Source organism: Gasterosteus aculeatus, chromosome 8 (genome assembly GCF_964276395.1).
Source record: "Gasterosteus aculeatus chromosome 8, fGasAcu3.hap1.1, whole genome shotgun sequence".
NCBI classification, from domain to species: Eukaryota; Metazoa; Chordata; class Actinopteri; order Perciformes; family Gasterosteidae; genus Gasterosteus; species Gasterosteus aculeatus.
The window spans coordinates 14,977,929-14,990,345 of NC_135695.1; the positions used below are offsets into that span (position 1 = coordinate 14,977,929).

Below are 12,417 nucleotides of genomic sequence, written 5' to 3' on the forward strand. Positions count from 1 at the left end.
AAGTGTGAATATATTATTAAATTACTGTCTGCTAGCTCGAGCTTTATTGTTGCAGCTGTATACTGCTGTCAAGTTCTACACTGGAATTTGATTATTTATGGATCAAAAGACTCATAAAGACATCATCCATGTCTTTTAAAAAAGCTAAATGGGACACAGTGGTGGTATTTTTCTGAACTACAGACGTTAACAGGCAACATTTCATGTTATAGATACGTTAACCAAAATGCAAAGCTTGCTAACAGCTCTGGACTTTAGAGGGGGGGGGGGGGGGTTGTTGAATGGAGACTGTATGGGATGGTTTACTTTTTTTGAAGTATTGATGATATTTTAGGTGATTAGAAACAACCCCTTTGAGTGTCCATAAACTCAGATGAGGGTTTATATTGTAACATGAAGACTTTTATTGCAAATAATAATGATTCAATAAAAGGGTCTTGTTAATAACATTATTCAAAAATAATCAACATCCAGTACATTTCATAAGTATGAATACTAGCATGTTCTTGACTGCTTAAGAAAAGCAACCAACAAACTCCACCATGTGCCACAATAATCAATATGACTCTGAAAAGCGGTTGATTTTTCAACAGAAGTTGATTCAAATAAATCACAAACAAACACAGCCGGCTCGTCTCTAACAGGTATGCGTTTTTAGACCAGGTTTGAGAACCAAATGTTTTGGAAAAAAAACTGCTTCCATTCATAAAAAGTATGAATATATGTAAAATGGCCACCTTAAAACCACAGGTTAACTTCGACATGCAGCACAACCATACTTTCTGCACATCGTCAAATACGCAAGTGTGTGAAAACTATGACTACACACTGGCTCTAAAGATCAAAAGGTATCCTATGTTCTCCAAATATACACACATTGATTCTGTTCTATAATACTGTTACTCTCTGTTTCAAAAAGTAGGTAATTTGATTGCAAACATTGTTCTTTTTAATGTACTCGTCTGACAAAAAATCAACAACAGTGATGGCATCTAAATGAACCCGACAACATTATAAACTATGCCATACTGTACCTCATTCAAATAATGTCACATATCCAGTTTTACACGTTTCAAATGTAATTTTTTATACATTGTTTTCATAAAGGAAGAGAATAAATATACTTCTGACCCATTTTCATTATACCGTAACATTTAAACAAGATCATATGGTGCAGTATTTTCAGAATTTGTAAAACAAGCTGATAACAATTTCAAAATAAGAAATGTTTAGCAGACATTAAAACAAATCACCACAAAACGTAAAAGTAATAACAGTGTTTGTGCTTTAAGTCTTTTAACTGCGATGGCTATTTCTCTATGGGTTTGCAGTTACAAGTTTTGTGTGAAAATACTGCGTGAACTGTTATTCCCTCGATCGCGCGGGGCAAAATATAACACAATCCAAGTCCAAACTAGACGCTGCAAACATGTCAACCTGTACGACAAATACTGCATTTTATCAGATGCAACTGGCTTATTCGAAAATACCTGCAGGAGCTGTGAGTTGATAATTTAGTTTAGTTTTGTGAGTATGATGCCTAATTAGAAACTGGTTCTCAAACATTCAATAAGGAGTACGGTATCTTATTGAGAGCTTCAGGAGGTGTCCTTCTAAAATGAGGTTCATTTGATGTCTATGGTGCTATTAAGGCATTGCAGTACAGTATCTGTCGACACCATGGATTGAAGATACTTGAGGATGAATATGCCGTGTCATAAAGCAAACCTTTACGATAACATTTAGCCTTCACATGGTTGATTTCAGTGAACGAAAAAGCCGTATTTTCTCATGTTACACGACCTCATGGTTTAATTTATTCTCTGCTGGACATTCGCAGAGTTTGTGGATACCGATCAGCTGTCTGAATATAAAAGGACTTTCATCTTGGGGGAGCTGTTAGCACCGTAGGCGTAGAGATGAGCATGTTCATAAGCTTCATTTGTATTCTGTGGTTTGTAATTGAAATGAGTAGGGCTCAAGTTAGACGCAAAGCATTTTTCCCTTATTTTTATGTCAAAGAACGTCGGGCTCTCTGGTTTCCCTTAACTTGCAATGACGTGAATATATGTACGGTAAAAGACTGTAATGTATTGAATCATTCGTCCAAAGAGGAGGCAGAGGAATATAGTACCGCGCTGCTTTCCCAGAGTCTGTTATTTAAGTATCGAGCCAAAAAAGTTGAAGCTTTAAGTGTTCAGCAGGGCGCCGCTGAGGGGTTTCAGCCAGCTGACGATCAGGAGGCGAAGTGCTCTGCTCAGACGCCCACCGTCAATTGTTGCAAGAAAGCTCGCAACAATTGAACTTGGGGCTCCACTTTTTCTTCTCAACTATAACAGAGTGTTGTGACATTCACGAACGTGGACTCTCCGGAAGAAAACGGTGTGGCGTATATATATATATATATATATATTTATATACTGTAGTATTCATATTTTGGAGAAAAATGTAAACATAGGGCAGCGATGTTCCTCCCTTCGTTCTATACAAAGTCATGAACTGTGTTAATGTTCTTGGTCAAATGAGAAAAGCTGGTCCCACTTTAAAACAAAAGCCCACTATATTAAAATATAAAGATACAATACAGTATACTTTGCTACTTTGACGGCTGCCAGATCCAATCTGTTAGGCAGGCATAGTAACTGAAGGATCCATTTCAGAATACAACAAAGCACACCTTCAACACTGTTCATCCATCTATTGAGTAATCATGACAATACAGTTCCTGAAAACACTCTTCCATTATAATTCTTTTGATTTTTTTTTTCCATTTTTTTTCCTCTATTTTTTAAGCACACTCCATAATCTGAATTTGTATTGTTAGGAATCTAAATGTATTTCCTTTGTTCAACAACCCATAATACATTCAACACAACATTGGTATGTTAATTCTGTGTACTGAGAGGCTTGGCACAATTGCTTCTTTTTAGCCATGTACAAAAATGGATGGAAATGTCAATTTTGCGCCATCGCCTCACAAAGAGAGAAAGGCATGAAAGTAATTCATTTGGGAAGTTGGAGGGGGGGGGGGGTGATATGATTGAAGGTGGGTTTGAGAGGGAAGTGAGGGGAGAAGGGGAGCACTGATTCACAAGGTGGTCCATCAATCAGAAAAGAAGAGAGGAAATAATAATAATTATAATAACAATAAAAAAACATCATAGTATTTACATAACATAAATTTAAAGAGCAACAAAAAATCAAAGGAAGAAAAGTCCCCCACACCAAGTAACGCTGATTATTTCCCCCCCCCCCGTCACGGCGTCTCAACAAACTGTACCGGATTGGATTCCAGCCCTCAGCAATGTCCAAAAGGATTCCTAAATGCTCTCGACAGTCATTGTGTCCGGACCCTCTGCTAGTACACGCTGATGAAGGAGGAGAGGGCCAGGATCAGGTACCGGCAGGCCAGCGGGACGTGCGCGCTTCCTGTGCTCCCATAGGGTGCAGTGTTGGGTGCTGTGGGCGGGAAACAAGAGAAGCGCTGATTAGTCCCGATTGCATGAGTCACCATTTGATAGAAAACGTTGGAGCGAAAAAGCACCATGTTATGTTAAGAAAACGCAATGGAGGAGACGTCTGAAGCAGCATTAAATGACATAAATAAGCAAAGTACGGGCGGCACGGTGGCGTGGTGGTTAGCACTGTCGCCTCACAGCAAGAAGGTCCTGGGTTCGATTCCGCCCAGTGGCCTTTCTGTGTGGAGTCTGCATGTTCTCCCCGTGTCTGCGTGGGTTCTCTCCGGGTTCTCCGGCTTCCTCCCACAGTCCAAAGACATGCTCTGGGGATTAGGTTAATTGGGGACTTTAAATTGCCCGTAGTTGTGTGAATGTGAGTGTGAATGGTTGTGTGTTTCTGTGTTGCCCTGCGATTGGCTGGCGACCAATCCAGGGTGTACCCTGTCTATCGCCCGAAGTTGGCTGGGATGGACTCCAGCCCCCCCGCGACCCTGTGTGCAGGATAAGCGGTTTGACAATGGATGGATGGATGGAAATAAGCAAAGTCCAGTGCTTGATGCTAATTAAAAAAAGAAATAATTCTGACCGATGGCAGAAGCTCACTACCTGATTATTAAATAACAAGATTAGAGTCTTGCACGCAGCGGCGCTGTGGTCAAAGTGCCCCACAAACGGCCCGAAAACGGCATAATAACAGTAATGAGATAATTACTGATGAGCAGGTCCACTCATCATTCATCATTCAGCACCAGCTGCAGCGCAGACAAGTCCCCAGTTCCCCAGCGTGGAGGAGTTAAGAGGCCGCGATGCTTCATGCATTGCTGTGGACACATTTTGTAGGTCAGCTGCTCGCCGGGTCTGTTCTGTCAGAGTGTATCACAGACAGAAAGCGTTTATGTTACTGTACGAACGGGGGGAGCGTAGCCAAGGGGAGCGCGTGTTACCTGCCGCCTGCTGAATAAGGCTCACTTAAGGTGGAATGACCTTTAAGGTGGACCAGCTATTCTCCTGATAGGATGCACCACAGAGGTCTGCGCAACTTTTTTTTTTTATTAGCATTAATTAACTGAGTGGTAATCAGTCAAAATACTTATTGTTGGTTAACGGTTAAATAGTGAATAACCCCAGAACACGGTGGTGTCCAAACCCTTCTCCGGGTTTCCTTTAAGTGGTACGAAAAAAGAAAAAAAGCCATCAGCAGAGAGAGAAGAATAAATGAGGCGGACAAAAGGTGCTTTTTTTTTCTTTTTCCTTCACAGTCCTGTCTGAGGCTGCTGTGTTTTGGGCTGTTTGTGTTTCTCTGACCGGTAGACAGCCACAGTAATATGAACAGGCGGAGGGGCTTCTAGGGCCTCTTTCAGTTTGTAGCTTAATAAAGCACAACTCACTGTTCACAAAACATGCTCTACCTCAGCACACACACACACACACACACACACACACACACACAACTGCATGCACGGGTCACATGCATGTCTGCGCAAGAACACGTGCACATGTGTACACACACACACACACACACACACACAGGAGCAGTGCAAACAGCCTGTGCTCTACCAGGGGAAATCATGTGGTGAACAGCCCATATCAGCAGGGTGCCTCTCTTTACACAGTCACATAATTAGTTCACAATGTAACTCCTCTGATGTGGACCTCGCGTTGCACAAACACACACAGGGCGAACAACAAAAATAACCACGTACACAAACTGTGCGTTAAAGTCTTTTTCTCCGTGTTTTCTGGAGGAAAAGAGGCGACTCGGAGTTACATGCTGGCGGATTGGCGGGTGTTTAGTCAGTAAGGTGGCGGTCGTTAGAGCGGTGTACTGTACGGCTGTTGGTGTGTTAAAATAAATACAATCATGCAGTGATTGATCCCAACATAATAGCTGGCGGGAGATGATTTTCACAGGGGGGGCAGGGAGGGGGACACTCACACACACATATGCCATTATCACCTGACACAGCAGCGCTTTCACCTGACATTTTCAAGCACCGTGTTTCTACCAAAGTTGTTTACCTATTAGAGTGAAAACTACTGATGGAAAAGCGTAAAAAAACGGCAAATAGAGGAGCACCAACGGGTGAGGCGGCGGGTGTTGGCTGCACGGCCCGGCCTGTGTGAACTGCGGCTCGCTCTTCTTCCTCCTTGTCTCTGCCTTTCTATCATTGTCTCCCCTTTCTACCTCACTCACTCTCTGTGTGTCCCTCCCCTCTCTCGCTCGTCCTCTCCAAAGTACAGGATAATGACACAGTTTTCCTGGGCTGTGAGAGCGAGCCGAGAGATGGTAACCATAGCAACTGCTCCTGTCCTGCTCTGCTGGCCCACAGTTGCCGGAGCTTTAAGCGCGCTGCATTGTCCTAGCCGCGGTAGCAACATTCATTTAGGTTGTGTGCGTGTCGATGGGTGGGGAAAGGCAGAAGCCACTATTTCCCTTCTACAGTTTCCATAGTTGTTTCTCAACAATCCTGCAGGGATCATGTTGATATCTGGAACACAACTGGTTTTCATGCAGGAGTTCAGGGAGCTCAGAAGGTTATTGGATCTCTGCTGTGAATTGTTGACTTTGATGGAGATTGGCACGATAAACTCTTTGGTCCTTCAAGAGGGGGAGTCTTGAAGGGGACATATTTTCAAAAGTCCACTGTTTAGTACTAATAAAACAAGTGGGAGTCTTGGCCCTCCCTCCACCCACCCCCTTAGCAGACGGACCTGGCTGACCGGGGGGGGGGGGGGACCCGACTCTGGTTCAAAGCGATATGGCTGTAGAGTATCTGACACGCAGTGATGTGCAGAGACTTTCATTCCCTTTGGGAAAATACACAAATTCTGTTGACAATACAAATAAATGGAATTATTGGAATCATACAATAATGAAATTTCTATTACAGATCAGTGGACAAAAATGGATTGATTCATTCTTAATCAGTTGTTCTTTACATTTCATGAAGACACAGGGGAGGCATGCCACGCATGTCATGCGTTTGGAGGGGACAGGAGGGAGGGGACAGGGTGGAAGTGTGGTAGAAGGGCAGAAAATGGCTCCTTTAAGTGGGATTGGGGGAGAGTCTGTGTAACTGGGTTCCTGCCTCTTCACAGTGTTTGATTTTGGGCTTGTTTAATATCTCCCTGTGTCGCCGTGAAAAGCAGCGGCCTCCATTGTTTTGACTGTGTGGGTTGTAACTTGGCATTTTAATTAACTCCCCAAACAGTAACTGGCTGCAACACCATTACCCGGCTTATTAACATGAAGGAAATAGAAAGAAGCGAGCGCAAATTAAAGACAGATACAGGGAGGGGGGAGTGGGGGTGGGGGGGAGAAGGGGGGAATCAAAAGGAAGACAGACCTGGGAAAAGCAGACGGTGATTGAAATGGCTGTAAGAGCGGAGCTGCAGCAGTGGACAGCAGAGCGAGGAAGAGGAGGGCGCTCTATCTCTTTTGGGTTTGAAATTAATTGCCATGTACATCAGCACCGAGTTGCAATGAAGTACCAGAATCCCAGACAATATATCACAGAGAAACCAACAGTGTCAAGATGCGCAAACGCCAGAAAGACGAGCGGCGCTCCGAAGGGAGCGGAGTAGAGGAGATAAGTGGAGATGAAAGCGATACGCTTCAATTACTGTTTTGCAACTGAATTTAAATGAAAAACTAAAGCCTCCCCAGCTCCAGCCAGAGCCATATGAAAATAACAATCCTTGGTTCTCTCTTCGGATTCTGGCCTGAAGCCATCCGCTTTAAATAGTCTGCACAGAGAATGAGCCCCCCCCCTCTCTCTGGCGTCCTGCCCCCCCCCTTCACACCCAAATCTCCATCGGCAGCAGTTTTGTCACCCACATATCATATGCACAACAAATGCTCAGGCCCTGAACCGCGGCCACTGTTGACACAGATGATGAATCATACTGAAATATGCAACAGTGACAGTCAATGCTGGGTGTGTTTTGAGCACCATCTCGAGTGCGTCGCACTGTACCGTAACTCACTGGAACATCTATTCAGCAACAGCGTGAGCTGCGTTCGCTGCCTCGCCTGAACCCTTCGGCTGTGTCACACGCACTCAGGTTTAAGTCAGGTTTGAGCTCCACTCAGAGATCCTCGATCTCGGGTTTTGCCTGTGTTCATTGTACCACCTGGAAGCACAGAAAGGAGAGGAGAGGAGAGGAGAGGAGAATCCGCTGTGTTTTCGAGTTGGGTTGAGACTCTTAAGTCGCTTGTTTGTTGTTTAGCGGATGACGCCTCCCTTGAGTTGGTGGTCTTCTGTCACGAGGGGCGTCCAGCCCGGCAGCATCCTGATTCCCCCGGGGGACGAGGCTTCAGAGATGGAGCTGGGAAGCAGGGGAGGGGTGCAGTGTCCTTCACCATCAATCAGTGGCCTTAGGTCCAACCCCCCCCCTGCCTCCAACTCCCCCAGGAGAGGCCACATGAGACACTCCAGAGCCAGGACTGATCCTGTGCACACCGAGCTGTAAATCGAGCTAAATCGCTCTACATGCAAAGGTCCACAGCAACCACCGAGGTCATAAACTAAAAGCAGCCTTTATTTATTTATTTCTCAGGTGGAACGGCGCCGGTGTTCGCTAAAGAGTATAAATGGAATGTCATACCACGCTCGTGACATTTGATGAGGGGGATCCGCGCCTTCAAAGAATGCGCCGCGCTCCGCCGTCTCTCCAATGCTCGCACGGCGAGGGCGCGCGGGCGTTTTTATAGAAGGCGATAAAGAGATTTTCCATGCTTTACCTCACTTCAATCCACTGACAGTGAAATACGCTCATCCCTATCCGCCGCTCGTCTCGTAACCTCTTGCCTGTAGCAGGCTGCCATATTGACTTGCTGCACAATTGACTTGCCGACCCATCAGCTCGCTCATCCATTTCTCTCTCTCTCTCTATTCCTACCGTCCTCATCCAGGCAAAATGTCCATCATGAGCAGATATGATGTTTCAAAACTCATCACCTTTCAGTCTCCCCCTCTGATCATCACATAGCGCCGCTCCACAGAGTCCTCGTTCACACGGACCTCCGAGCTCATTAGCCCCCCCCCCCAATCATTTGCATTAGTGCCCGTAATGAAAAGCCTCCATTAATAAGACGGCCTTCAGAGATCATTTACCGTCCTCCGCCTCCCAGCCCTGCTATAGCCTCCCCTCCCCGCCCCCCTACACCTCCTTTGCTCCACATCCTGGTACCTGTCGGTTATCAACACCCGGCAGAATGCTTTTTTCGAAAGGCTTGAGGTGGGCATCTAATAACTCCTCTCAACAAGTGTATCTCACTGGAGAGGGAATGCGTTGGAGGGACGGGTCACCTGATAGCTTGCTGAGTGAGCTGAGGGCTCTCGATTGCAGGCGGGCTTTGGCCTTCAGCTTGACTTAATCAACGCCTCAGTGGGATATCTGGACACATAAGAGAGCCCTCAGCGCAGTGGGAGCTCGGGGAAGGAATCCCAAAAGAGGAGATATTTCTGACGTTCTCCACACAGGCACGGTTTCTTTTCATTATTGAGCAACTTCTCACTTTAACAGTCGCTTTCATGTCATCCTTTTATTTGAACTGAGCAGTGGCGGTATGAGAATTCAGAGTGACCTACACCTGTGTTTATTGCACCTTTCAATTCAAGGACAAACTTTATGCAGGGAATCAATGAGCTTGCAAATGATGTACTTTATATGCACGCTTGATGGATGAATCTCCATTTTTCAAATGTTATATGAATTTTCCTTTGTAGGTTTATTTTCTTTTTTCTAAATTTAGAGTGTAAATCCACATCAGCACATTCTGGGAATAAGCAAAGAAACGCTGCAACGGCGCGGATTGATACTTTGAGCGAGCGTTTTTAATTACAGCATTTCCGAAAGCATAATTACTCCATGACTTTGGATGCTCCCGCTAAATCTGTTTAATGTTAGAGGCTTAATAAAATGCACAGGGACGCAAACAAATGGAGTCAGCATGTAGCGAATTCCTGCAGCCCCACTTCTCCTTTCTCTCCCTCTCCATCCATAATAAATTCCCTCTGATATTTGGATCCCTCACACCCGCTATCTCTAATAGCTCCTGTCTCTCTCTCTCTCTCTCTCTCTCTCTCTCTCTCTCACTTTTTAGTGCTCAGGGTTTTATTTTGGGGCTCAGTCCAAATATTCTGCCGAGTCAGCCGCTGCTCAGCCTCGGCGGCCTTGTGAGGACAGCGGCAGTGTGGCCCGTTGAGAGAAACGTCTCAGGACAAACCGACGCTGCTTGCATCTCTATGAGCCGCTCCATTAATACAGTCTGATAACATCTGATCTCCAACCAGGAAACTAACCTCTCTTCCTGCCCTTTTTTACTTCCCTTCTCCTTTGCCTGTGGCGTCCTAAAAAAGCAATTCACTGCTACGTACGTAGGATTATGATAAGACCGCTTTCTTTTTATCAATTTCCATTATGGTGCTGATAACACAGCAGGCCGAATGTTGAGGGTTAAGTGCATTTTCTTCCTGATGGATATAAGATAACTATAAAAGTTCACCTGGGGCTAGTCAAATATGACCGGGATTTGTTCACGCTGAGCAACTCTCTAAAAGCAAAAAGCCACAATTTGCTTAGCTGGTCAAACCGAACACAGGGCAATCCATATTTTTTGTTACATATTTACCTACCCTGAGCTGTAAATTGATTTCTCACAGATCAATTCAGTGGTTTACAGGAATTGCTCGACCAAAAGGGGCCAAATCAATTGGCGAGTGATTAGCATGTGCAGCAGATTGTTTCTTGCCGAGGTGCTGCATGAGACTCGAGGCTGCGAGAGGAGAAGAGGCCCAACTCGCCGTATGTTTACGTTAATTATTGCTGGCTCAGAAGTCTGCTTAGATAGTGTACGCCCATAGGCTGTGTGAGTGTCACGCATGAGATATTCCGTTATTACGCCGAGACAAAACCCGAGGCAGTGAATGCACTCCAGCACTCCCCACCTTGTTGCCGACTGCCTGTGGGAGGTGGAGATAAAAGCGCTATAGTCCTCAAGTGAGCTCCATTGATCCAGCAGGGTATTTTATACCGCAGTTTGAGACAGTGCAGGCCCTCTCTCTCACACACACACACACACACACACACTGTGAATCTGTTAAGTATTTAACATTTCAAAGTATAAGAACAAGATGTAAACATTCACAACCCTCGGGCACTTCCTGTCAGAATATATGCTGCAGCTTCATGGGCAATATTAACAGGAAAATACAAGAAAACTCATAATGGCAGTTAACTGTCGCTCTTTAAGTATGCAGCTTTGGCAGATTGCATTGTGGAATGGATGGAAACGGATGCCTTTTTTTCTGAAACTAGGAGACTAATTGCGGTGCTGATAAATAATTCCTGATTGCCTCTGTTTGCAGTCCTGGAGACGGGCTGCGATGAAACGGCAAACAAATAAGTCCCTTATGTCAGAAGCATTTAATGAGGATAACATATCTGAAGCAGAAATGAAGAGTGAGTCTGACGTGTATAAACATGCTCTACGGTACTGTGGGGTAGTTTGATCTACACAGTGCTTTTTGAAAAGTGTTAAGCCAAAGGGGTTTGAGGTTGTGAATTTATTGGATTTTCTAAGCTTACGATACGTTTAAATAAAAATGAACAAGGAAATACAGCTGTCAAAAAAATGCACCATTTTATTGGATTTGAAAGAAAAGTATGACGTGATCTAATTTGAGTGGGTTTCGGGCTTTAGACCACCATTTGGAAAGTGCTGAGTTGCTTGCACTCTGAACAATGACTAGATGTTGGAGTAAAATGTGTCAATTGCTGAAAAAAGGCCCATAACTCTCATAGGCTCCCCCCTCCTTCCTCCCTCCTTCGCCTGAATCCAGGTTCCTCTATAGGCTTTTCCTGCCAGTCATACTGACACTATCGACGTGTAACTGTTATGGCTGCATAAATAACAGAAGAGATGATGGTGACACGCGCCCTCTGCCTTTGATGTGGCTGCAGCCCTTAAGTCCGTCTGTAAGTACCACTCTCTCTCTCGTCCTTTGTGTTCCTGTTTTTCACACGAGGTCAAACATTATTGACTGGAATCACTGAGGGGAATGACTTTGCGCTTACTGACAAATTGGACCGGTGGATTGATTCCTGGTTGAAGTCACCTGGGTACCAGGAGTATAAATATCAATAGGTCTGGTAAAGCGCCCTTTTCCTTCTAATCCACAGTGGGGCTGCAGTTGACTTTGGTTTCTAACACTTCGCTCCTCTCTTACATGGACGCCCGTTCGCTGTGTCGGCTGTTGTTTCACTAGCTGGCTCTTCTTCTCCTTTGAGTCTTAGTGGCTTTTGGCAAAGCAGCAGAAGGATCTAAAATGGGCTTTGAACTGATATATCAAGGAAGTTCAAACTACGTTATTGGAATAGTCAGTAGCTTCCACAGCACAAAAGTGTTAATGCTAATTATCGATGTGCTAACATACATAATAATATTTCCACAGGTTCCTATGTAGACAACCTTGTTGAAAAAATCAATTTTCTTCCAATATCTGCACAACGAGTACAAACACTGCAAAACGTCAAACCGCTCAAAATCAACAAAATCACAATGAAAAAAACATTGATTTGCATGAAGATATGTAAAAAACGTCCTGGTGGTTTGGTTTTAGTTTTCTGGACTGCTTAGAAATGACTGTTCTTAACCTGCACTTCCTCTGCAATTCGCAGTGCATCTTTCTGTGTCGTGCTTCATTCCAGCTTCGTAGCTGATAACAGAGCAGACGGATTCACATTAAAACAAAGTATTAATCATCTAGTTGACCTGCTGCTCTTGCGAGAGTGAGCATGAACACCAGAGATGCAAGTTAAATTCTATTGCATTCAATTACACAAAGGGGATTATGGCATATTGTAAAAGGTCGGAGAGCAACCATATGATGGAGCTAATGCTATCTGTCTAGCAATAATAATCATAGTTACAACAGAATGTGTGAAATGGTTA

At 44.5% G+C, this 12,417-nt stretch overlaps 1 protein-coding gene across 2 annotated transcripts in view; it reads right to left on the reverse strand.

Annotated features, from left to right (window-relative positions):
* Positions 1-380: 380 nt before the first annotated feature.
* Positions 381-12,417, reverse strand: part of negr1 (neuronal growth regulator 1) — a 114,061-nt gene continuing 102,024 nt past the window's right edge. For both annotated transcript variants that reach the window (XM_040184261.2, XM_040184260.2), the window contains one exon: positions 381-3,459. In XM_040184261.2, coding sequence (XP_040040195.2) covers positions 3,359-3,459 — 101 coding nt within the window. In that variant the 3' untranslated portion in view covers positions 381-3,358. The remainder of the gene's footprint in view (positions 3,460-12,417) is intronic.